General features: G+C 42.5%; 1 protein-coding gene across 2 annotated transcripts in view; it reads right to left on the bottom strand.

Moving 5' to 3' along the window:
- Positions 1-22,533, bottom strand: part of ZFAND6 (zinc finger AN1-type containing 6) — a 50,997-nt gene that overhangs the window by 2,982 nt on the left and 25,482 nt on the right. For both annotated transcript variants that reach the window (XM_090028953.1, XM_090028954.1), the window contains exons 2-4: positions 17,517-17,687; positions 14,919-15,030; positions 12,712-12,812 (exon numbers count right to left, since the gene is read on the bottom strand). In XM_090028953.1, the coding sequence (XP_089885079.1) occupies positions 12,712-12,812; positions 14,919-15,030; positions 17,517-17,670 (367 nt within the window). In that variant the 5' untranslated portion in view covers positions 17,671-17,687. The remainder of the gene's footprint in view (positions 1-12,711; positions 12,813-14,918; positions 15,031-17,516; positions 17,688-22,533) is intronic.

Here is a 22,533-nt window from a genome sequence, read left to right as displayed (position 1 = left end):
TTGTGCAGGTAGACTACCTTAGCAGCTGCTCTTAAGATTCATCCATTACTTGCTGGTCCTGGGGGAGGCAAAATACAGCCTGTGGGCCAGATCCAGCCTGCCAGGCAACTTCACCCGGCCTGTGGGTGCCTGCCAACTAATTAGTACCCTGCCCAGCCTGCACACCTTGCTCCCACCCATCCCCTGGAGGCACACAAGTGCTGGAAGCTGCACGTGCACCACAGGGAGTGCCACGCAAGAGGTGCGCCAGCCTGGCTTTGCTCCTTGCCACCATGTGTAGCTCTGGCCAGGTGGCAGCACATGTGCAGGCCCTGGGCACCCTGAGTGCCTACCGCCTACTTCTGATGTGCCCTGGCGGGGGCTGTGCATCAGAGGGAAGAGTGCGTGGGGTGGGTCCCCACACTCCACAAATCCCACACTCTACCCCCACAACCCTCCTACATATACATCCCTCCCAACATAACCAATGCCCCCCCAAGCCCTCCACACCCCACCACAGACACACCTACACTCCACATCCCCTTACACAATATACGAAAGTATAAGATTTTATTTCTGAATTACTAAATACAAGTATCTCTATATACAGCATGCAAACAAATCATAACAAAAAGATTTTTGTGATAACATTTAAGTATGTTAGAGTAGGTGTTTGGCTTTTAGTATAGGATTTGGTGCTTTTCTGGTTCCAAGACAACCCTCCCCTTCCAAAAGGGAGTACTTCTAGGGGCAAACCTCAGGAGAGGGACTTCCAGTGTCAAGTTGGCTACCGGGGGGGTGAGGAGGGTGGCACCTGTCGAGGGATGGGGCTACTCTTACAGCCCTCCACAGCTCACCAAAATGCAATTAAGTGGCCTTCCAGCTGAAATAATTTCCCACTCCTGTGCTAGTCCGTACTTTGTCAGTGCTCTCGGTACATTTTGGGGGGTGGGGGGGGAGAAGCACTTTAGAATATGCATACTGTCTGTCAGCAGACACAGTAAGGAAGTCTTCAAGTGCCTGCTGGGCTTTGCAGACCAGCAGGCAGATGCATGATGGGAAAAGTAAAATCTTCGGGGATTAGTAGGACAAACCCCAAAGATCTGGTCAAAAAAGCTTGAAGAGCAACAGCACATACAATTCCTTCATACAGTGCGGAAGGAAGGGCCCTCATTATAACATGTTAATAAAGCTACTGCTCTATCCAAAAACTAATGGGTACCTAATATCTAATAAAAACAAAAACAATATATGAGAGAGAGAATAAAAATGCAGAGATGCATCAGTTTAACTGAAAGGTTAACGGAGCAAGAATAAATATAGACTATTTAATGTGGACATGCTTCATTAAAATATGAGTATTTTCCCACTACATTAAGGAACTGAAAGTTTCTCTTGCTCTAGAATTTAGGAAAGCTGATAATGACAGCAAAGACAAATTTCAATATTTTTAAACATTTTTTTTTTTATTGCAAGACAAAGATCTACAAAGTTTTGCGAGACAAATAGTCATATTATACACAAGGGTTAATCTAGAGCAGGTAATTCCAGACCCTATTAATGTGGTAAAAATGCAATAAGAGAGAGAGAGAGAGAGAGAGAGAGAGAGAGAGAGAACGAGCAAGAGAGACAGTGAGAAGCCCAGAGTTCAAAACATTTTTTATAGAGGTATTGCTTCACCACTTTGTCTGCAGAGCCATTTGCAAAGTACCACCTATCTTAATAAGTTTTAGAGCAAGAAGTCCTTCAGAGGTCAGTGGTAGGTTCTAGACTAGGACACAAAATATATACCCTGACCTTTGAATTGATCATTTTATGCTACCAGGTGGTTGACACACCCACTCAGTTAGAATTAAGTCATGTTGAATAGCACTGCATTTCCTAGTGTGACAAAAATGTAATTGTTATAAAATAAATTTTACTGAGTGCCTAAAACTATTACACAAATTTAGGGAAAAGCACTGTACTTTGCATACAGAGACTGATTAACACATTCATCTTTACATGCATTTGTATGCATAAAGCACAAATTAAAAAAAAAGGTTAAATAGATCAAGGACTGCTATGTATTATGGAAGCAGGCAGGAGAGTCTCAGTAAATTTTCATCTGCTGACATTTCAGATCCTTAAGCAATTTATCTTTGGCTTCATTTATGCAAACAACTGCTTCAAAGTAGTCTAAGCCAGTCACAAGTTCACAAGCTCTAAAACACGGGCTCTGCTTTGGACAGTAAAGTCAGACAGTGTTCAATGTTGCATCTATGCATCAGTGACTAAGAGAATACAAGAGCTACTTAAAATGCAATGCCATGTAGCTGAAAGTTCTTGGGAGGCATGTCCCAAGTGCCATCACCAAGTAACCCGCTCCGTTTGAATTTCAGCGTTTAGGGCCAAACAAGTTTACTTGTGTAGCAACATTAAAAGTGTTTACTGGATTACTACCATAGTTTACCTGTGTTCTTTTCAGATACCGACTGTAGCAGGTGAAAAATCATATGAAAGCTGTATTTAACAGGACACACACATGCCAATAGCAACATCAAGACAAGCTTGCCAAGTAATTCAAAGTCAGCACAAGAAAGGACAGCTCATTCCTTTGGAGAACATTATTTGGTCTGTCTGGTTACTGTTAGAAAATAAGCTCTTAAAAAGGTGAAAACTAGGAACTGGATCTTCTCCCACAACCAAAAAACATTGCTGCTACACTGCTTGTTGAATTCATTACAAAGGACCAGGGCTGCCCATGTTACAGTAGATAAAGATACAATCACCTGCACTGACGTGCAAAATGTTTGTTATGGGGTGCTAAGAACCTCATCAATTCTCCCTACACTCAGCAATGACTATTTTACACGTTACAAGGTCCAGAAGGAAGCGGGGGGATGCAGGGGGAAAGATTTTTGCCTTCATTTCAGATGCATTTAACCAAACTGGGAAACCACAAGCAAGATCCTGGAGAGCATAGGAAATCGGTCCTCAGACAAAGGAACAGGGAGCATAACAACCATTCTGGGAGCAGATCAAGCCTTTCTAGGTCCACCCTTGAAGTGGGCGGGAAAGTACAAGCCTCTCTGAAACATGCTGCACCTACCTAACACTTTTTAGTAGGACGTTATAAATTTCGATACTGCTAAAACTTAACCCCCAGATTAAAAAGGAGGAATATAGGTGAAGATACTTATTTTCTACCCACTACTACTTTTTTTTTTTTTACACCATTACAAATGAACAGATTAAACCAGGGGTCTCAAATTCACCTTGCAACCCAGGCTGGATCCAAACTGCAGGGCGCCTCACAGGTTGGATCCAGACCACAGTACAGAGCTCCAGCATGGGACAGTAACAGGGCTGACAGCCAAGGAGCTGGGGCCATGCAAGTGGCAATGGGCAAAGCTACTGGACTGTGACTGGCGCTGTGGCAGCCTTTGCTCACCCCCTCGCCACAAATCCCCTTGTCCATAAGGACCCGAGGGCCTGGGAGTCTACAGCAAACTATTTCCCCCCACATTCTGGTGGCCAGCGGTGACCCAGTGGGCTGGACAGGGCAGCTCCAAGTGCCAGATCCCACCCACAGGCCATACATTTAACACCCCTGGATTAAACTGTTTACTTTAGCTTCTACCATTTAAATTGTTGTCTTTTAAATTACTACCCACCTTAGTGAAACTAGACTGGTCACCAACATTAGCCTCCAGTGGATATACAATAAATCCAAGATATTTCTGTCGCTATGTGAAAAAGTTTTGCCTGCCCACCTGAACTGCTCAGCTCCCCTTTAAGGGTTGTATAGTTATACTTTTATTGATAAAACAAGTCAAAACGCCACATTTGATGTAAGTGGTTGGTGTCGTCGTGCCTCCTAGAGTCGAGCTGTTTCCCTAGTGGCATTGTAGTATTCTGTCCTTCCAAAAATTTTCCACCACGTCTTGGTGTTAATGACAGAGAGGTACCAAACACTTTTGGGAGACAAAAGGATCGATTAAAGGCTCAGGAGGTCTGCTCATCTTCACAGGGTTCCACCATCCCCATACCCTGCTCATACCACACCAGATGTTTGGGGTTTGTTGTTGCTTGCCTGCTGGACTAAGGGTCCGGTCCTAGTCTTATGGACTCCTTTGCCAAGGGGTCCTTCTCTAAGTTGGCTGCTTGCCCCATTTTTCCTTGCACGGGTCCCAAGACAGCCTCCTCAATTCCAACCCTGCCCTTACCTTCAGGGTCCGAATGGACTTATCCCTCCTTGGGGTGGAATGTTGTCCGTGTCTCTTTCCTCTTCTAGGATCCAGGTTCTCTCCAACCCTAGGGACTGGACTCACTGACAAAATAATCTCCATCTCTTTGCTGGCTCTTCCCAGGTAAGTCTGGGAACCTTCCTCTACGCCCCAGGGTTGGTTCCTTCCCCCATCGTCTCTGGACATCCTCTCTATCATCATCTTGCACTCCCTCTCCTCATACTGACAAAGAACGCTTCCTTGGCGTCCCTTTAAATTCCCTCTCTTCCCAGCTGTGTCCCATGGCAGCATGTGATTCGCTGCCTTCTTGACTCAGCTGTTCTCCTTTTCCCTTTTTTGGCGCAGCTTTTCCTTTCTTCTGCCATGCTGCTCTTCCTGTCCCAGGCTTGATCTCAGGCAGCTGGGCTTGCCACAGCAGCCTTTGAACTCCTGTGGCCCCAGCTGTTTTCCTTAATTAATCAGGGCGCAGCATCTTTCCCACTTTGGTTTCTTCAGCGTCTCCAAGTAAGTTTCTTCTCCTAGTCTTCTTCTTTGTCTCTGCATTCCTGTGGCAAGGTGTTTCAACCACCCTGTCACATCTGACAACACTAGGCAACTCTACATTTTCTCCAAGTTTTGGACAACATGAGACTTCCACATAGGAAGAAAAAAGAGAGTTGCTTTGGTAAGACTCATCCAGAACAGCCTTGTCCAACATACGGCCTATGGGCCACCACGCAGCCCACCAGGCCATTTTATCCAGCCTGCGGCAGCAGTGCCACCGCGGCGCGCAGAGCCGCTGCTGAGCGCGGAGCTGCGGCGAGGTGAGGTGGGCAAGGCTGGCCTGCGGGCCCCAGCTGGCAGCGAGGGGAGGGGAGCTGCTTACCCCTGCGGGGCCAGGCTGTGAGCCGGGTCCTGCCGCCGTTGCCCCAGCCACGCTTGACTGGAGGAGCTGGGGACAACCCATGCAGCTTCTTCTCTGGCTCCGACTCTTGCCCCTGGCACATGACCGGGGGAGCTGCAGCATGGCCCGCATGCATGGTGGACAGAGGCGCGAGGTAAGCTCCCACGCAGAGCTGGGGGCGCATGACTGGCAGAGCCGGGCTGGGCAGGAGGAGCTCGGCCCAGAGGTGCTCTAGTTCCAGCTGCCTCCTTGGCAGTTCTGGTCCTGCTAACGTAGCCTGCCTGGCCAGGGATGGGGGTGTGCATGCTGCTGGAGCAGCCCGTGCAGTGAGGGGGTCCTCGGGGCCCACCCCCACAGCACGCAGCCTGTGCAACACGTGCTGGTGGCATCTGGGGCCCACAGCCTCACCAGATCTGAGCAGCCCTGGACTAGCTTATCCTTGAGATCAATGACCAGTTAGTAAAGGATCCTGATGTGACACCACTTCCTGTGAGGTCTTTGAATATGGCTCACCGGCCCACTGGGTAATAAAAAGTTTGTGATCTGGCCCCACATTCAAAAAGGTTGGACACCCCTGAGCTAGAATATGCACATGCAGCTTTGAATGAAGAGATCTTTGAGGCCATCACAGGTATTTGCTGGGCTGAAAAGAGGTGTTTTTTTGATGGATCCAGCTCTTTAAGAATGGGGGCTGATGATGTGTCTGATCCATTAGGGTAAAGAAACACAAATATCTCGGTGCCTGAGGACACTGTCAATGATGTGCCCTTCCATAACTAACAACAAATGCTGCAATTGGCAGCACATGGAGGTGTGCATGCTAAAATAGCATGGTGATGGGCGCTATTAACTAATGGGCAAATTATAGGTGACATTCTCATTAACTTTTCAGTCAAACAGGAACATAACTATTGCTTAATAAAATAAGTGAAGTTATGTTGACCAAAACCATTAAGAGACTGTAATTTAATTTTTTTATTGGAACATGGGATTTATTATTTTAGCAGGAAAAAAAAATCACTTTTTTGTTTTTTGTTTTTCAATGGCCAAATTCTTGAGAATTTGGATCACCATCTTTCTAGAGGGAGTATATGAGAAAAAGGCTGAAAAAGTATATTTTTGGTTTTCTAAGTGGAAGCTATCATCAACCTTAAATTTGGAACAGCAAGTGTCACTCCGTAGTCAGTCTCCAACTTGGTCCCTGCCACTCTATCAGAGAATGACATTCAGCCACGGATATTCAGATCTTGAAGTGTCTCCTCTTTCCCCCCTATTCCATCATTCCTACCTCCTTTGATGTACATGGGGGGGGGATCCTCAAGCTGCACTAAGGAACTACAATGGCTCTACATCCTCCCACCCCTCTGTATCACAGCCAAGAAAAAGGAGGGGGAGGCAGCAGCTGGAAGAAAGCTGGGAATCAAATCTCAGGAAAGTATTACTTGCTTGATAGTTTCTGTTAAGATGGAAGCCACCTCCATTTCCATGTAGAATATTCCTTACTTCAGTAAGACAGAAGTACAATCCAACACACCTAGGATTCAGACTGCAACCATTTCATGGATGTTAGACGTGTCCTTTAAAGGGACTACAGGAAAAATTCGGGAGCAATTCTGATTAAGAAGTTCATTCACCTGGGGGGCATGCAAAACCCCCAACATCCTACATTTGTCCTTCTTCATTTTCCTCTATTCATAAGCTTTTCCTTGAGGAAACCTGAAGGGATAAAGAGGATCTTCAGCAAGGCAGAAGAAATCAAATGCGTTTCAAAGGAAGCAAACACACAAAAACCTGTATCTGAGCAACAGCAGATCCTGGAGAAAAGGAAGGATGGTTTCAATCCACGCAAAACTAAAACATCAGAAAGATGTCCTCTTATTCCAGTGGCTAGTTTTATGACAGGGTCCAAACAGAGGCTTACACTGAAATTGTTCTGGAATACATATTTTGCTAAGTCTCCAAATCTAGATAAGCTGTTCAGTTGCACAAAGTTTTGACTGCTGTTTTGTTGCTAGCATTCTCAATGGGTGGTTGAGAAGCATAATTCATAAGGAGATGACAGGTGTCAGGTTGCAAGGAGACAAAACAAAACAAAACAAAAAAATCAAATTATGAAAAAAAATTGGTACTCATTTAAAATCTGGGGATAGAAATATAAACCGTGATAGAATAAAACATGAATGTTTGAACTGGGAAAGATACAAAGAAGAAAACTGACAAAGCTACAGAGCTTACAAACTGACAACATTTCAAGAGACAGCTGAAAAGCAAGTCCAAACTAAAAAGCAATTTGCCAACTTCAAAAAAAAAAAAAAAAAAGCATTAGATGTTCCCAACTAAAAACTATAGTCCATCACCAATCACTCATTTTTACAAATCTGTGTACACACATACTGAGTATTTTTATTATGTTTTCCTTCATGCAACAATTTTTTTTTTTTAAACAGACCACTGTGCAGTAAAATAGCAAGTAAATTTTGAAAGGACTAAGTGGTTAAACAAATTATGGCACATTTTTACTGAGCTTCTATAAACACGCACTAACCTATTCCACCTACTCGGTAGTATTTATATACAACTCACCTATGAAACAGTTTTAAATCTGTATCGTACATCTTTCCTCTCTCCCTCTCTCTCTGGAGCATGCGTTCACTAAATCAGGATACCCTGCAATGTTTCTATGCCTACATCATAATCACACTGTTTCAGAGCCTCTGGCACTGTCATGTATATTTGAAGTATCTATCAACAACTCCACTCTGATAACTGCTTACTGAAATAGTCTCTAACGTGATAACGATTCTATGTGTTCAGTGGGACTTTGGGTCCATTCTATTTATGTCTTTCGTAAGATGTGATGCTCATTAAAAACGTTTCTTGTCTGCATTTTTATTCAGTTGGAATGAGCTGCATTTCAGTAGTTATGCTGTTTGATCTTTGCATGTTTTATTATCTTGCTTGTTGTTGAGCAACATCTAAGGACATGCTTAAATATTTGGCTGCAGCAACAGGAGTTCAAGAATGGTCAGAGAAGCATGAAGCAGAGGGGAAAGGAAAAGGTTTAAGAAATGTAATGCAACTGACAAGCTTTAAATTATTTAAAATATTGTATTGCCAAACCCCCATCATTCCATGTTGCACAAGTACAGAGGATGCTTCAACTTGCTTCTTGAAGCAACATTGTGACCATGTTTGGAGCTACCAGAATTGGAAAGACAGCATGGAATCACCAATCCATGCATCCCTCCGTGGGACAATCGGCACCAATAAAAGGAAAATTAATATGATCAGCAATTGGTTTTTTGGCCAGCGTAGCTGATAATATCACTGCAAAGGAGAAAGTACTAATGCACCTAATCAGACCTCTCCATCATGAAGGGAATCCTGTATTAGGCTCAAGGCTAGGAGCCCACCTGAGCATGAAGGACTGAAAACAGCAGATTACAGCACTTGGACTCGCCCCAAAACCGAGAAAGGTTGCACGGTGACCAGAAGATGGCTTTAACAGATAAATGTTCTAATCCACCCCGTCCCCAAATCTTGAATGGCTGCGACAGCGAGCATACAAAAACATGAGGATTTAAATATAATATGCTGAAGGAAACACTCCTTGCGATGCAGAAGATCTATTGCACAGGATGCACTGTATGTACTAAAATTACTGATCTACACATGGCTACCCAGAAGCAGCAGAATATGGAGATTTGTTAGAAGCCCCAATCCAACAAATCTATTGGTGAACTCAGCCTATGAAACTTAGTAGCAGATCTACAGGAGACTCGGGTGAGAAACTAGAGAAGACTCTGAACTATGTTAAGAAGCTACAGAAAGGAGCTGGCAGCAGGCCTCCTCAGTATCTGACAGGAACCTAGAAATTAAAGTGCCATTTAGAAGTCCCTCACTTGTTAAAAAACCACTCATAGCCTGAATTATAGATGCTACAGCTGTGCAAAAAAGAGGCTCTTAGTCTGACATGTGGGGTTTCAAAATATTCACAAGAAAATGAGATGCAAACAGAAGAAAGTACCCTGCATTTAGCAGGGGCTGAAAGGGGATAATCTGTTTGCGCCACTGGCACTGTTGTAGCTAGTCAGTCAAATTACTTGTCTTAGTTTCTCTGTCTGGAAAAGAGAGATCAATACTTATCACTAATTAAGTGTGGTAACAAAAAGAAAATAAATCCAAAAAGTACATTTTCATCCTTTAAAGACAAAGGGCGAGAAATAGTGGTTGAATATTGCTAGAGCTAACTGTTGTACCTGGGAGGGATCCAGTTTCAGTAGAACATAAGCATGCACTTGCATGCATCTTCCCAAACTAGAGTTTTCATAGTAAGAAAAAAGGTTTACTAGAAAAATGGCCTCTGCACCTTCAAATTTTTAAAGTTAAGAGCTGCAAGATTCTGAACACAACTCCTTTATTGCAGTTATCCTTCAGGAAGCTAGAATAACCAGCTACCACATGACTACATCTTCAAAAGAAAGTTTAGGTTAGCAAAGTCAGTGCATTTTATTTTGTCACCTTAAGGAAAATGTTAAGGCTATTTGAGAATACTAGCAATTAAATACTGTTGCTCAGTTACTAGAGTTATTTTAAAAATCAGAAAATCACCTTAGGTGTGAAAAAACGAAGCCATGCAGACAAGTCTGAATTGAATTCGTCTGAGGGGTTTAGGCAGACAAGGTTCTTTGAGTAGATGTGATCTCTTTTATTGGACCAACTGAGTAGCTGTAAAAAAGTTCTTTGCAAGCTTTTGGGCGCAGTCACCCTTCATCAGGCATAGGGAGTCTCTGCTGGTCTGAGACTTCAAGGAATGAAAGAAGCTAAAAGTATGGAGGGATGTGAGTGAAAATGTAAATAAGTCAAGATAAGCAGGACAAAAGGAAACAGAGAAGGGAGGGGGAAGACAGCACAAGAAAGAAGTCAGAGGGAGACAACAGAAATAAAATATAAGGTGGAAGAGAGGCAGTCTGTGAAGAAGGGAATAGTTGGAGATCAGGAAAGCAGGAATGGGAGAAGCTAAAAGTATGACAGGATGTCAGTGAAAATATAAAAGGACAGAAGTAGGAAAACAAAAGGTAGAGGAGGAGGAAGAAAACGGGACAAAAAAGCCAAAGGGAAAACACTACAGAGGTAATAATACAAGGTAAAAAAGAGGCTAGCAATACAAAGGAAATTGTAGGGAACCAGGAAAAGAAAAAAAGGGGGAGACAGAAGTGGAGGAGAGAAAAGGTGGGGGGAAAAAAGGAATGTAAGAAGTCAGGTCAGGCAGGTACCATGCGAATCAGATGTCAGGCAAGTTGTAATGTGTCATAAATCCAACGTCTATATTGAGTCCATGATTTTTAGTGTCCACTGGTTGATGAAGTGAGAAGTTCATAGGCTTGTCTATGAAAGGTGTGTTGTAAGTTCCCTTTGAGGATTAGAACTGAGAGATCGGAGAGGGAGTGATTGTCCTGTGAGGGGTTTATAAACTTGACAGGTTTAGCTTGGCTTAAATATTCTACAAGTCTGCACAAACATAAATGCATCCCTATGCATCTATTTGGGGTTTTTTTTTTGTTTGTTTTTAACTTTTGGGAAAATCCACTTAAAACAACAGCTCAACCAAAACATTCGTTGTTACAGGAACACTGTAGGCTTTGTTAAGACACTAAACAACAGCAAGGATTTCCACAAGATGCAGCTAATGAATATTTTAACTTTTATTAAATGACCAGTATGGCACTAATATCACTCTGGAACAGTTATTTATGAGCCATGCATATTAGAAATAGTACAAAATTACATTTGTCTTGCATTTATTATACTGTAAGGATATTTTCGTTCTTTGGCTGATGCGGTGGCCTATGCTCCCAAGAACTAATGCTTCAGTCTGGTACCAGTTCTCCATACTGCTGACCATAAATTACAAGTTACTACCACTGCTGTGTAAGGGGTGGGGTAGGGGTGGCGCTTAAATTAAGGAAGCTTCACATCTGTCCTATGCAAAGCAAGAATTACTTCTTTCAAGCAGGGATGTATTTGGCAGCTGTGTTGGTCTGAGATGAAAGGAAACGCAAAAATCTAGAACTCTTGGTTCAGAGATGATACCTTTTATTAGGCCAACTAAATCATCATCTCTGAACCAAGAGTTCTAGAATTTTATATTCCTTCCAAGCAGGAATTTTAGAAAGCTGCAATGAGTTAAATGGACACATTGGAGGTTTGTTGCTTTTACATTTCTTATGTTTAACATTCTGCACTTAGTATGATGCTATATAGATCAAGCATCATTCTGCATAATTTTACCTTCTGTGAAGAGAAACTTTCTTGTCAACAGTGAGAGGTTCTATTAGTGACTCCCATTCAAATTTTCTTTTTATATTACCTTCTTACATTTATATTGTTCAACACAAGTGAAGATTACAAACATGTTTCAATGGAGTCTAGCTAGCAGACAAATTATTTCTTTGCTGAATTTCTACACCTTTAAAGCAAAGGTGGGACTGAGTAAATTGTACTTTATCCTACAGAAGCTAAATAACTGAAAAGGAGGTCCCTTCAAAAAGTGGATTCTCTATCCTTGGACATTTTAAAAGTGGCTGGACAGACACTCGTTGGCATGGTTTATTCAGAGACTATCTTGATTTGAGCAGGGGTTTAAACTAATTGGCCTCTTGAGGTCCCTTTCAGCTCTACTCTGACAACTTCAGTCTGCTTAAAAGTTAATGTACTGAGGTTTAATAACAACAGATGAATCATAGAAGTGTGAAGCCAATACCATTCTCATTGTATTGATTCCAGGCTAATATACTTGACTGGACCTGCGCTGTACATGTTTTAATCGTATTCCCCAATCCCCCAAAGGACTTTACAACATAAAGCTGGCGTGTCAAACATACAGCTCACAGAGCTGGTCCATTGGACTACCAGAAGCTAGGGGGAGCAGCCCACTGCAGAATACGGTACCCTCAGACCCCAGCAGACATAGTGATCAGGAGCATCATGAGGCACACGGCAGAAGCCAAAGCTACTGCCACATTCTCCAGGTCAGGGGTGGAGTCAGAGCTACTGCCACAGGTCAGATCCAGAGCTACTGTGCATGCCACACATCAGAGCCACAGCTTCCTAGATCCAGCTTCCAAGGAACCCCCTGGTGTGGATCTGGACCAGGGCTCAAGGAGTTTGACCCCTCTGATATAGACAAAGTACAGACCACTATCCATTTGTTTCTGTATCACTACGGTATCCCTCCTAGCACTCTCAGCAACTAGATGAGTCCTTATTCTGGCATGATTATGATTAGACAAATAGCCAAGATGCACCCTAAATACATTTCCAATCCCAGTAAACAAAACACTGTAGAATGTAAAACTCAGCAAGTACTGTGAAGTTAAAAAAGGAAACTGAAATTTACACTTCTTAAGCTTATCTGAAAGTTCCACCACAGGAGTATTTCTGCATTAAGACTACATATGTGCACCTCGCTGTATTCTCTTTCAGTTTTACAGAACATTGTCATATTTCAGAATGAGTCATCTGTTAGGGCTACGTTAAAAATAGTAGAGGATGAAGAGAGAAAAAACAGAATAGGCATTATTTTGTGCATGTTTTAGTTACTCAAGCGCAGATACTAACCTTGCAAATCTTCCGTTTCAGGTACTGTTTTATCCACAACCGTACTTTCCACTTGGGAAGATGCTACAGATTCTGTTAGAAGTGACTGGTTTGACACGGGGCTAGGAAGAAAAAACAGTTTAGACTTCTTAAGGAACAGAGACACAGGTGCCACCACTGCCCCCCCCCCCCCAATAGACTGCCTTAAATTAATACAACTATAAGCTGGTGCACAGCCTTGTTTTTCTGGTTTAGGACATCAGCAGCACATTAAGGCAGTTGATCATTAGAAGATTTAAGCTGTTGGGACAATTATTTTCAGCTTCCACTGTGGCATATTATATCAGTAAAGAAAGACTGATACAGAAGAGAAATAGATAACAGAGATTCACTCCAAAGAATAAACATTTTAGGGTTGTCTTTAATGTTTCTTTAAGGAACGATGCTGTGCATCACCTTCCAACAAATGCAAGGGTTTTATAATACAAGATAAGCCGACTGCAGTTCCTTTTAAAGTTTCAGAATTACATACTAGTAGGAGATAAAAAGGTAGATTCTCTAGTTGCCCAGTCTGTAGCCAGAATCTAGGAAGATAAGGGAATCTACATAGACACCTCAGGTTGTCTGTGTACAACTGGGAAGATTAGTCAGTGAAGAAGTGTGAAGACTCCTACAGACCCTTCCATAACTGACTAATCTTCCCCATTGTACACAGACGACCTATGAGGAATGGCCAACTTGTGGCCTGCAAGCCACAAGTGGCACAGGCAGCCTGTGTGTGGTACACAGGAGAACAGGGAAGGGGCAGAGAGCACAGCTGCAGGCATGGCAAGGAACAGAAAGCAGAGCAGACAGGGGAAAGGAAATGGCACTCAAGGAGGGCTTGGAGCTTAATTTGTGGCATGCCTGCCAAAAAAGGCTGCCTCCCACTGGCTTAGCACATCAGTCTGGTTAAGAATTTGTCTACAGAAAAAAAGATGTAGCAGAACTCCCAGGTACTACTGAGAGCACAATTTTTCATCTTCAGTTCTATTTAGACTGCACTGATCAAAGTTACTCGTATGAATGAAAGCAATAGGCAAGGATTTGTTTTTGGAAGGAGCAGCATCTTTTATTGGACCAACTGCATGCCTGGGAGACATTTTAGACAAGTTTTCACACACAAAGTAAAACCAGTCACTCCTCTCCACATTTGCTAACCAAGCAAGAGATCAGCAGAGAACTCCACAGGAAGATAAAAAGGTTGATCTGTGTAATAGACAGGACACAGAGACTGGGGTGGGGTGGAGAAAGGGTTCAGTGATGGAAACCAGTTTATAGCCAAAACCTAAGCATATACTTACAAATAGTCATGAGTTAAATGCTTTTTGTAAGTACTGAGTAAAAAGCTGAATACCAACTGATTAACTGGTTTTCTGTGCATTTTTTTCTATGAAATAATTTGCACTGGTTTAGTTTGTTGCTGTACCAGTTCACCACCACTATCCCCTCACCAATTACTCCTTATTATCTACTCCCGAATATTAGTCACAGCTAGGTAACCTACAATTATTTGCATTCTCCGTGGAGCAGTGAATTAGATGGCCACTTATTTAGACAAGAATAAGAAGTTTAACCCTACCTACCCTGGTCTACACAGTCTGATACTGGTTTTATAGACCTTTTTGCACTTGCAGATCTTGGAATGCTTTGCAAGAGGACATTATGTACTCTTCACCAATCTGAGAGAAATAAAGTGACTTGCTTAAGAAAACAGCAGTCAGTGGCAGAACTGGAATTAGAACACTGCTCTTGTGTATCCTGTTTACTGGACCACACTGTTTCCCTTGGGATGAAATCAAGGAAGCAAGTTACCCAACACTGATGCACAGTTAGTTAAGAACTGCAACTGGAACTCTACCTAGTTTGATATATTTATAATTAAGTCTGAGTTTTGAGAGGGAACTTCTTTCAATCTTAGAAATCAAACCACTAATTTGCATGGTGTGGAGTGATTAGAGACCATTTATAGATAAGTCACATCTACAGGAGAATAATATCAGAGATGTCAAGGCAGACATTGAGACTCCATTAAAAACCAGAACTTTTTATTCAATAGTAACTGGCAGGGAATTCCAATACCTTAAAATGAGAGAGAAAGTGTTAACTTTTCATTCCCAATATTCAGTATTCAGAATGAGTTATTTGAAGTAAAAGGTCAATTAACAAGCACAGACTAGAACAGTTACCTTGGCTGCATAGATGGGGTAGATGTAGAGTCTAAAGCTGACTGAGTTTCCTGCGCACTGCCTTCTGTGCATTGAACTGGTAAGGACTCAGTTATACTAGTGACAGAAGTTGCTGCAAGGAAAACAATAAATGTAAAATAAGTTACGCCGCCTCCCAGACTTACGTTGTTGATGCCATAACAGATTCTTCTGCACTGTGGTTCCAATTCAACAAGGTAATTAAGCATATACTTAAAATCCTTCCTGAACCTGAATCTACAATATAAAAAAGTTTTACTAAAGTTACTTAAGTATAATCACATCTGCCTCTACCTCTGCATATATTTCAAAGTAGCAACAGCAAATAAGTGGAAGTATGTCTGTTAAGATTATCAAAAGCTTCTAAAGATTGTTGGTAATTGAAGTGTACATTTTTTAAAGAGACCAATACTTTGAAATATTTTAGAATATCTACATATCACTGGCCATGTATACCCAAAGACACTTTATCTAATATCTACAGTATACTTCAACCCCTTTCACCACGGATCCACCACTGAACCTTCAGTGATGCATCAGGCATTTATATTCCATGGAGTGATGGATTTGAATTTTATACACTTTTAATATGGCCTATTCACCAAGTCAAGCGATGACTAGTGTAAAACAGAGGAACCCAGCTTAAATTCAGAGGACTGAGTATCTCTTTTGTAGATGCACAGTGCCAAACCTTCACACAGTGAAGTGCATATCAGGCTTCAAATGTCTGTTTGTTAACCCGTTAGCCATGGAAATCCTATTAGAGGAATATGAAATGTTGAATCATCTTGCATAAATCAACAAGAATCTGGGTTTTCCGTTTGCCACAGAAAAACACGGTAAAACCCATATTTTCTCATTTTAAAAGGAGAAAAATCCCAATTTTCTCCCTTTAAGGAGACAAATGTAGGAAACAATGAATTTCCCCTTGTAGGCTGGCAGAGGTCCAGCCTGCAAGGAGCTGGGGGGAGTGGGAAGAGGGAGATCAGGCAGGAGGTTCTATGCACGTACACATGTACATGGCCACCAGGCACCCTGGAGAGCAGCTCCCCGCAGATAAGTTGGGGGGAGGAGGGGGAACTGAGGCCCCCATAGTTAGGGAGGGAGGGAATTGGGCAGGGCTGGGGCTGCTGCCCAGCCCAGGTGGTGCATGAGGCTTGGGGCCTGGGCAGGGAGCTGGACACTGTTGTGGGTGGCTTGTGCAGGGGGTGGGAGGGAGCCAGCTCCCTGCCACTGTGTGCACTTCCAGCAGAGGCATGGGGGACAAGTGCCCCCGCAATCTGTGCATGGGGCAGGGGTGGGCTCCCGGCCCTGATGCCATCCTCCTGGGGCCTCCACGACCCAGCAGGTGGGATCCGGTGCAGCAGGGCACAGCGGGTTGGGCAGCTTGGTGACAGTGCTGCAAGCTCTGTGCCACCATGGTAAGGTACCCTCTGGCAGCAGCAAGGGTGGTGGCATGGAATTGGGCTCCTTGCTGCTGGAATTGTACCCACTTTTGGGTCACAACCCAGGGGTTTAGAAATACTGTACCACAGGATGTTAAAAATCAATCCATTCTCAAGCTCCTAAAACAGTCCCATGCCTAGGGCCCCAGACCCTGAAGTCAAAGTCCAAGTTATTTTTAGAAGTCCCTACCCTCATAATTGTGAAGCAATGTTAGAAAATATGATCCACTTTGATCATATTTTCAATACGATTGCTATAGTGAGGTTAATCAGAGCCCGTACAAAATTCCCAGCTGAGGAAACAGTAGCAGCCCCGAAAAACCAGAATGGAAATGCTCTGGCAACAGGCTCATTAGAGCAGAGCAGACCAGAGTTTAGGAGCAGGGCTCATCACTGCTCAAGACTTTTCTGTTGCTTTCATCATGCACAGAATATGGTCACAGGTTCAGAGCAGAGGTGGCTGTGTAGCTTCTTCAGACAGCTGGCAAAAGGAAACCGCCCCAGCCACAATCATTTCCCATTCCAGTTGGTTAGCAGAAGATCTTCTTGCCATCTACCTAAATCCATGTACATATTGGGCTTTGGTCTCTGGAATATCTTAACCCAAGTCAAGCTAAAAGACTGCAAGTGCAACTTCTCAAAAAAGGTTTCCCCAAGTTGTTTGAAGCGTCAGCTTGAATCTTGCACTCTTTCCACAATTTAGGACATTGATTTTCTTCTAAATAGTTTTCATTAATTCTCTCAAGCTGGGTATTATCTGCAGAGTCAGTAATTTCTGGTAAATCCTCTCTGGAAAGTGTTGCCTAAATTTTCATAGTGATAGAAGCAGCCCTGTGTGTCCAATACCTTACCAAAAATAAACGTAAGCCGCAAAAATAAGTTAAGATTATACTTACAGAAAGATTATTCACACTGTGAATAAGTATATTTCATTTTAAAGCCGATTCAAAATATTCTCTAAGACGGAAGGGTACTTAGGACAAAGCACTGCAGTATTGCTGTATCTTTCGTATTCTTGTTGTAATTAGTCTCTGGAAGTTAAGTGGGGCAGTGACAGGAAGTGTCTCACTGACGCATCACAGTTTGGTCACATGAGAACCAGCACGCTGAATACTAAATACTTAGTGTTACTTACCAGAAGGGCTAATTCTACCATTACTACTATTCTGCCTTTGAAGATGCTCTTTATAGCATACTGAACACATTCCATTTGTTCGAGGGTTTCCATAAAATCCGCATCCAGTGGAACAAAGCATAGGCACTTGGCTATGGTTCGTTTCTTGAGCCATTTTCCTCTTCTGCAAACCTGAAATTCACATATGTAGCCAGTTATCTAGCAGGTTCAGAAAAGTTAATTTTTCATCTATTGCACTTAAAAATAGAAATGTTCCTACTGTTCTGGCATAGTCCTCTCAGGCCACAAAAAGGGAGAGGAGAGTTTTGAGTCAAATTCTCAAATCGAGTCAAACAGATCAATCTCACACACTTTCCGGAAAGTAAGGGCTACTATCCCAATCCTGTCTAGTAGTCTACATAGAGCAGCATGCACATTTTTAAAAGGTCCGCGTATTTATTTATTTATTTTTACTTTCAGCACTGAGCAATCATTTTCTAAATGATGCCAACCCACAGCCTTAAAAACCTGATGATTTACAAAGAACACTTTTGGAACCACTCCTGACAACTGAAATGCCTGAACTAACAGGGAACTATACTTACCCATGGCAAATATTCAATCCTAGATAAACTACAGAAATTCCCTAGCTAGTTTCTGCATTTAACTCTCCTTCATATGATGAACTCTATTTTGTGCTACCAGTCAATACAAAATACACAGTGAGGTATTTACACACAGGAATTTTCAAGAGCATTAGAGCTGGTGAGAGTCTCAGCTTTGCTGTTACAGGGTTTTTTTAATTTATTTTTGGTCTGTTCCATTTTCATTGTATGAAAGAATATTGTATTGTTCTAAAGCCAACTGAGTAAAGGAAGCTTTACGAGTAAAGTCAACCCAGCCTTTATTTGTTTAACAAGACACATTTATCTTTGCACATTAAACAAGCTCAGATGGCCATCTCTGCAAAAAGCTTCCTTAGCTATGCTCAAATGACCCGACCTCTTGGATCAAATAATTGGAATCTGCAACACATCCATTCAACACATTTATAAACTGAGCAGAGACTGGATGAAAGGGACAACAGGATATGGCTGCCTGAGAACACAGGGACCCCCGACTCAGAAAGCCCCTTCTAGACCCATGTTCAATGCCCCAATCAGATCCCAAAACTAGGCGTACCATATGTTTGGGTTTTCTTGGACATGTTTTCTTTTTGAGTTCTCCCATTTCCAACTGGTTTGTTTTTTTTTTGGTTTTTTTTTTAATATCAGCAAACATCCAGGATTTTGCTTTGCCTCTGCCCCAGCAAGGAGCTGCTTGGGGCAAGAGGCTGCGGGAGACCATCACTGGAGGCAGGACATCACGGGCTCTAATGAGCAGGTTTGGCAGCTGCAGGCAGGTAAGTGTGGGGGGTGGGGCAGGGGGCTGTGGGTCAGGAGTGAGAGGCAGCAGCAGCAGGGCTGGAGGGGCCTGTGGCTTGGGAGCAGGGGCCTTCCCCCCATTATATACCTCCCTCCTCCTCCACAGGTGTCCTCTGTTTTGAAACTGAAAGTATGCTAACCCCATAAACTAACATCAGAATACAGCTAAAAGGTAGTCTGTATTACAGGCTTCATTTCAAAAGAAGCATTACTTTACTCTGAAAAAATATAAACTACTACTGAACTGTTACACAGAATTCAATTGCATGTGCTTGGTTCATTTATTCAGCTAGATAAAGTACTTAGGGTAGAGTCAATTAACAGACTTTTTCCTTTGATATTTGGTTATTTAAGCAACTGAGGTTCTCATGTTCATGGAGATTAAAGCACTCCCTTTCTGAACATCATTCTTGTACAGTTTAGTATGCATATACACGTCAGTACAAAGAAATGATCCTTTCATTATAGACCTGAAGTAGCAGTAATCTGATCAATTCAGCCTGAGATTCAGTTGACACCGAAAAGGCTGATCACTCTTTAGTTGTACTGATGTAGGGACCGCTCTCAAAAACACCCTATTATGTGAGGCATAGTGCAAGCAAACATCTAAGAGTTACTGTGCCCCAAAGAGAAAAATATTTAGATTTGTGATCAGATTCACTAGGTGGATAAAACAGATGGAGTGGGATGAAATTAAATAAATATATAAAAATAATTGAATGGATTTAATATAGGCATACATCCCAGCTCATTACTTGTGTAGTTACTGTGATGGTGCATTCAAAATTTGTACATGTCACCTCTATCACTGGAAATCAGCCAGTTAAAGTTCAAGTAAGGTTGAGGCCCAGGGACAGTTCACATACAGAAAAGATGGTTTACAAACCAAAGCTAAAAATACTTTACATGGCTAAGGGCATAAACCAACTGAAAATTATCCATTTTTCAATCTTATTTTTAGGAGTGGGAACTGAAACAAGAAAGGTAGTCCACAAAAATTATGAAAAAGAATCCTGCTTAAGCAAACCTAGTAATTTTCTAGGCAAAGGATGTCAGCATAACACTTAACAGCACATGCTCTGAAACTAGATTTTCTACCAGTTGGTCCAGTTTACGCAGATAGTTTACTCTAGGCACCATTGCTGTTCTACAATTCTTGGAAACACTGTGTAGATGTTAACAAGCTTTCCTCTGCTTAAGTTCAGATATATCTATCTATATCTATATATACACATAGATAAATATAAATATATAGATCAATATATGTACATATTATTGCAATAGAAGTTCTTCCTCATTCTCTGTATATCAACTTTAAGAATTTCTTCACTGCAAAAAACTCGACATTCATAAAGCCCAGATATCCAAAATAGGAAGCAACACATCAGCCTAGTGTTTACTCTGCACATGACAAAAATTTAGACTGAGGTGTTGAGTGACCACTTTTAAGCTAGAACAAAAGCTAATAAGCAATAGCACTGAAAACTGAAAGTACAAAAAAATAGCATCAATATGTACTGGGAGAACACTGAGGAATAAATAGTTCCTGTACACCCACTCCCAGGATTTTTTTAAGGGTATCTGAAAATTGCACCAAGACATAAATTATAAATTGGATTAAACTACAGTTAAATGTTCATGAGGATGAAAGCAGCTCTTGCAAAAAAAAAACAAACAAAAAAAAAAAACAATGCTCTTTAGTCTGAGAATCAAATACAAAAATCATACCAGGCAAGTTGACTTCTAGTACACAAATTTCACAGAGATCTGGGGAATGCAAAATAGTGTCTTAGTCTCCTGGCTACACAACTAGTAGAAATGCATATGCCAGATTCTCAAAACAGAGAATTAAGCATTAGGGATTCAAGACAAGATATGTGCATGCAGGAAGATGCAACCAGAAGCTTTATAAATCTGCTAGGGGGCTAGGGTTACACTATTCAGTTTAAAGGTTGAAGCAAAGACAAATACAACTTTATTGTAAAGAGTTAAAAACAGTTCAGAAGGCTGTGGAATAGGAATATTACCAGCTAGCAGACAGCAGACTTGCAGAAGAAAGGACAGCTTGATTAGTGGAACTTCAAGACAATTAAAAAGGAGAAAAGGCCATTAACACCTGTGGAATGACAAGTTCAGAAGGAATCAGATAGACTGCAAGGAGCCATGAAGTCAAGGGACTCCCTCTCTGCTGCCTCAATAGAAGTGCTGTTGCCACTGCCAGAAGGTTGGTTTTAAACTTGGGGGGGGGGTACAGGAGGATGATCAAGAATCAAAGGGGGAAGGGGTTATAACTATGCCCCTCCAGATCCACCTCCATCTGTAAGTCTTCTACACACAAAGCTCCCATTGAACTCAGAAGAATGTTGACTGCAGGTTTTATTACAGAACCACTATTAGTGGCTGAAAAAATATTTCAAATATTTTGAGGGAAAAAATATCCTCAAAGTCCAAAAAACTCTCCCTATGCCTGAAGAAGGGCACTTGTGTCTGAAAGCTTCCAAAGAACATTTTTTCCAACTAGTTAGTTGGTTGGGGTTACCATATTTCCAGGTCCAAAAAAGAAGACACCTGTGATGTGGGGACAGGGGGAATAAGACAGTGAGGGACTCCCCCAAGCTACAGTCCCCCCCAGTGCCCCTCACTCCCAACCTGCAGCCCCCTGCCCCCCAGTCCTGCTGGAGGAGCCCTGGCTGACCCAGTCCTCACAGGACCAGAGTGCAGTAGCTCCGATTCATGCAGGAGGTAGGCTGGAGAGAAGAGGAGGGGAGACTTGTGGCACTCCCTGCCCTGGGATGGGGCTGTTGCAATGCACCAGGCAGCCTGGCCATGGGCGCCACCCCCCCCCCCCCTTCTGGGCAGCATCTTCTGGCCGCTCCACCCCTGCGAACACAGGCATTGGCCCCTGTGCTGCCCAGCTGGCCACGGAGTTCCCCACTGCCCTCAAAGGCCCCGCTCGCCCCTTTTCCCCACTGGAGGGGCAGGCAACCCCACCTGCCCCGTTGTAGCCCCAGCCCCTGCTCCCCCTGCCCTGACCAAATGTCTGGGATTTTGCTTAGAACTAAATTTCATGCACAAAATACGTTCAAAAGGTTTTTTATGCTTTTGTAGCACAAACCATTTTAAAAGTTGAAATGGTGTATATAAATCCCTCTTATGTGCACTATGACTGGTATAAAAGGATCGAAAAGAAATACTTTTTAAATGGCTGACTGAGCACGGATGTCCAACTCAAAGCATAATGCTTTTTTGGTTTAAAATTAGGCTGTGGTAGCTGGAGGCAACCTGTCACTAATAGTAAGGGGCATTTATTTAACTTTCTGAAGTCTGAGCAATGCCTATATTGTCCTGAGCCACAGCTGACCCCAGGATCCTGCAGCTGCAAGACATTAACACTAGTTTCTCCAGTTTATCAGTATCATTGCTGCTGGAGGGACCAGAAGCTAGTAAGAGCTCAAGAACTAGTTTCTTAACATGTACCATATTAGATTATTTAAGAACAGGGATGCTTAACCTCTGGATCCAATGTGGCCTGTGGATCTATAGCATTCAGCCTGCAGGGGGGCACATGGGTTAGAAAATTTGGCAGTAGGGGAGTGGTGGCAATTAAATACAGC

Source organism: Crocodylus siamensis, chromosome 15 (genome assembly GCF_052110815.1).
Source record: "Crocodylus siamensis isolate JL-2025a chromosome 15, ASM5211081v1, whole genome shotgun sequence".
In the NCBI taxonomy this organism is placed as follows: Eukaryota; Metazoa; Chordata; order Crocodylia; family Crocodylidae; genus Crocodylus; species Crocodylus siamensis.
The sequence above is the reverse complement of the archived record's forward strand: the minus strand, read 5'-3'. Positions and strand labels throughout refer to the sequence as shown.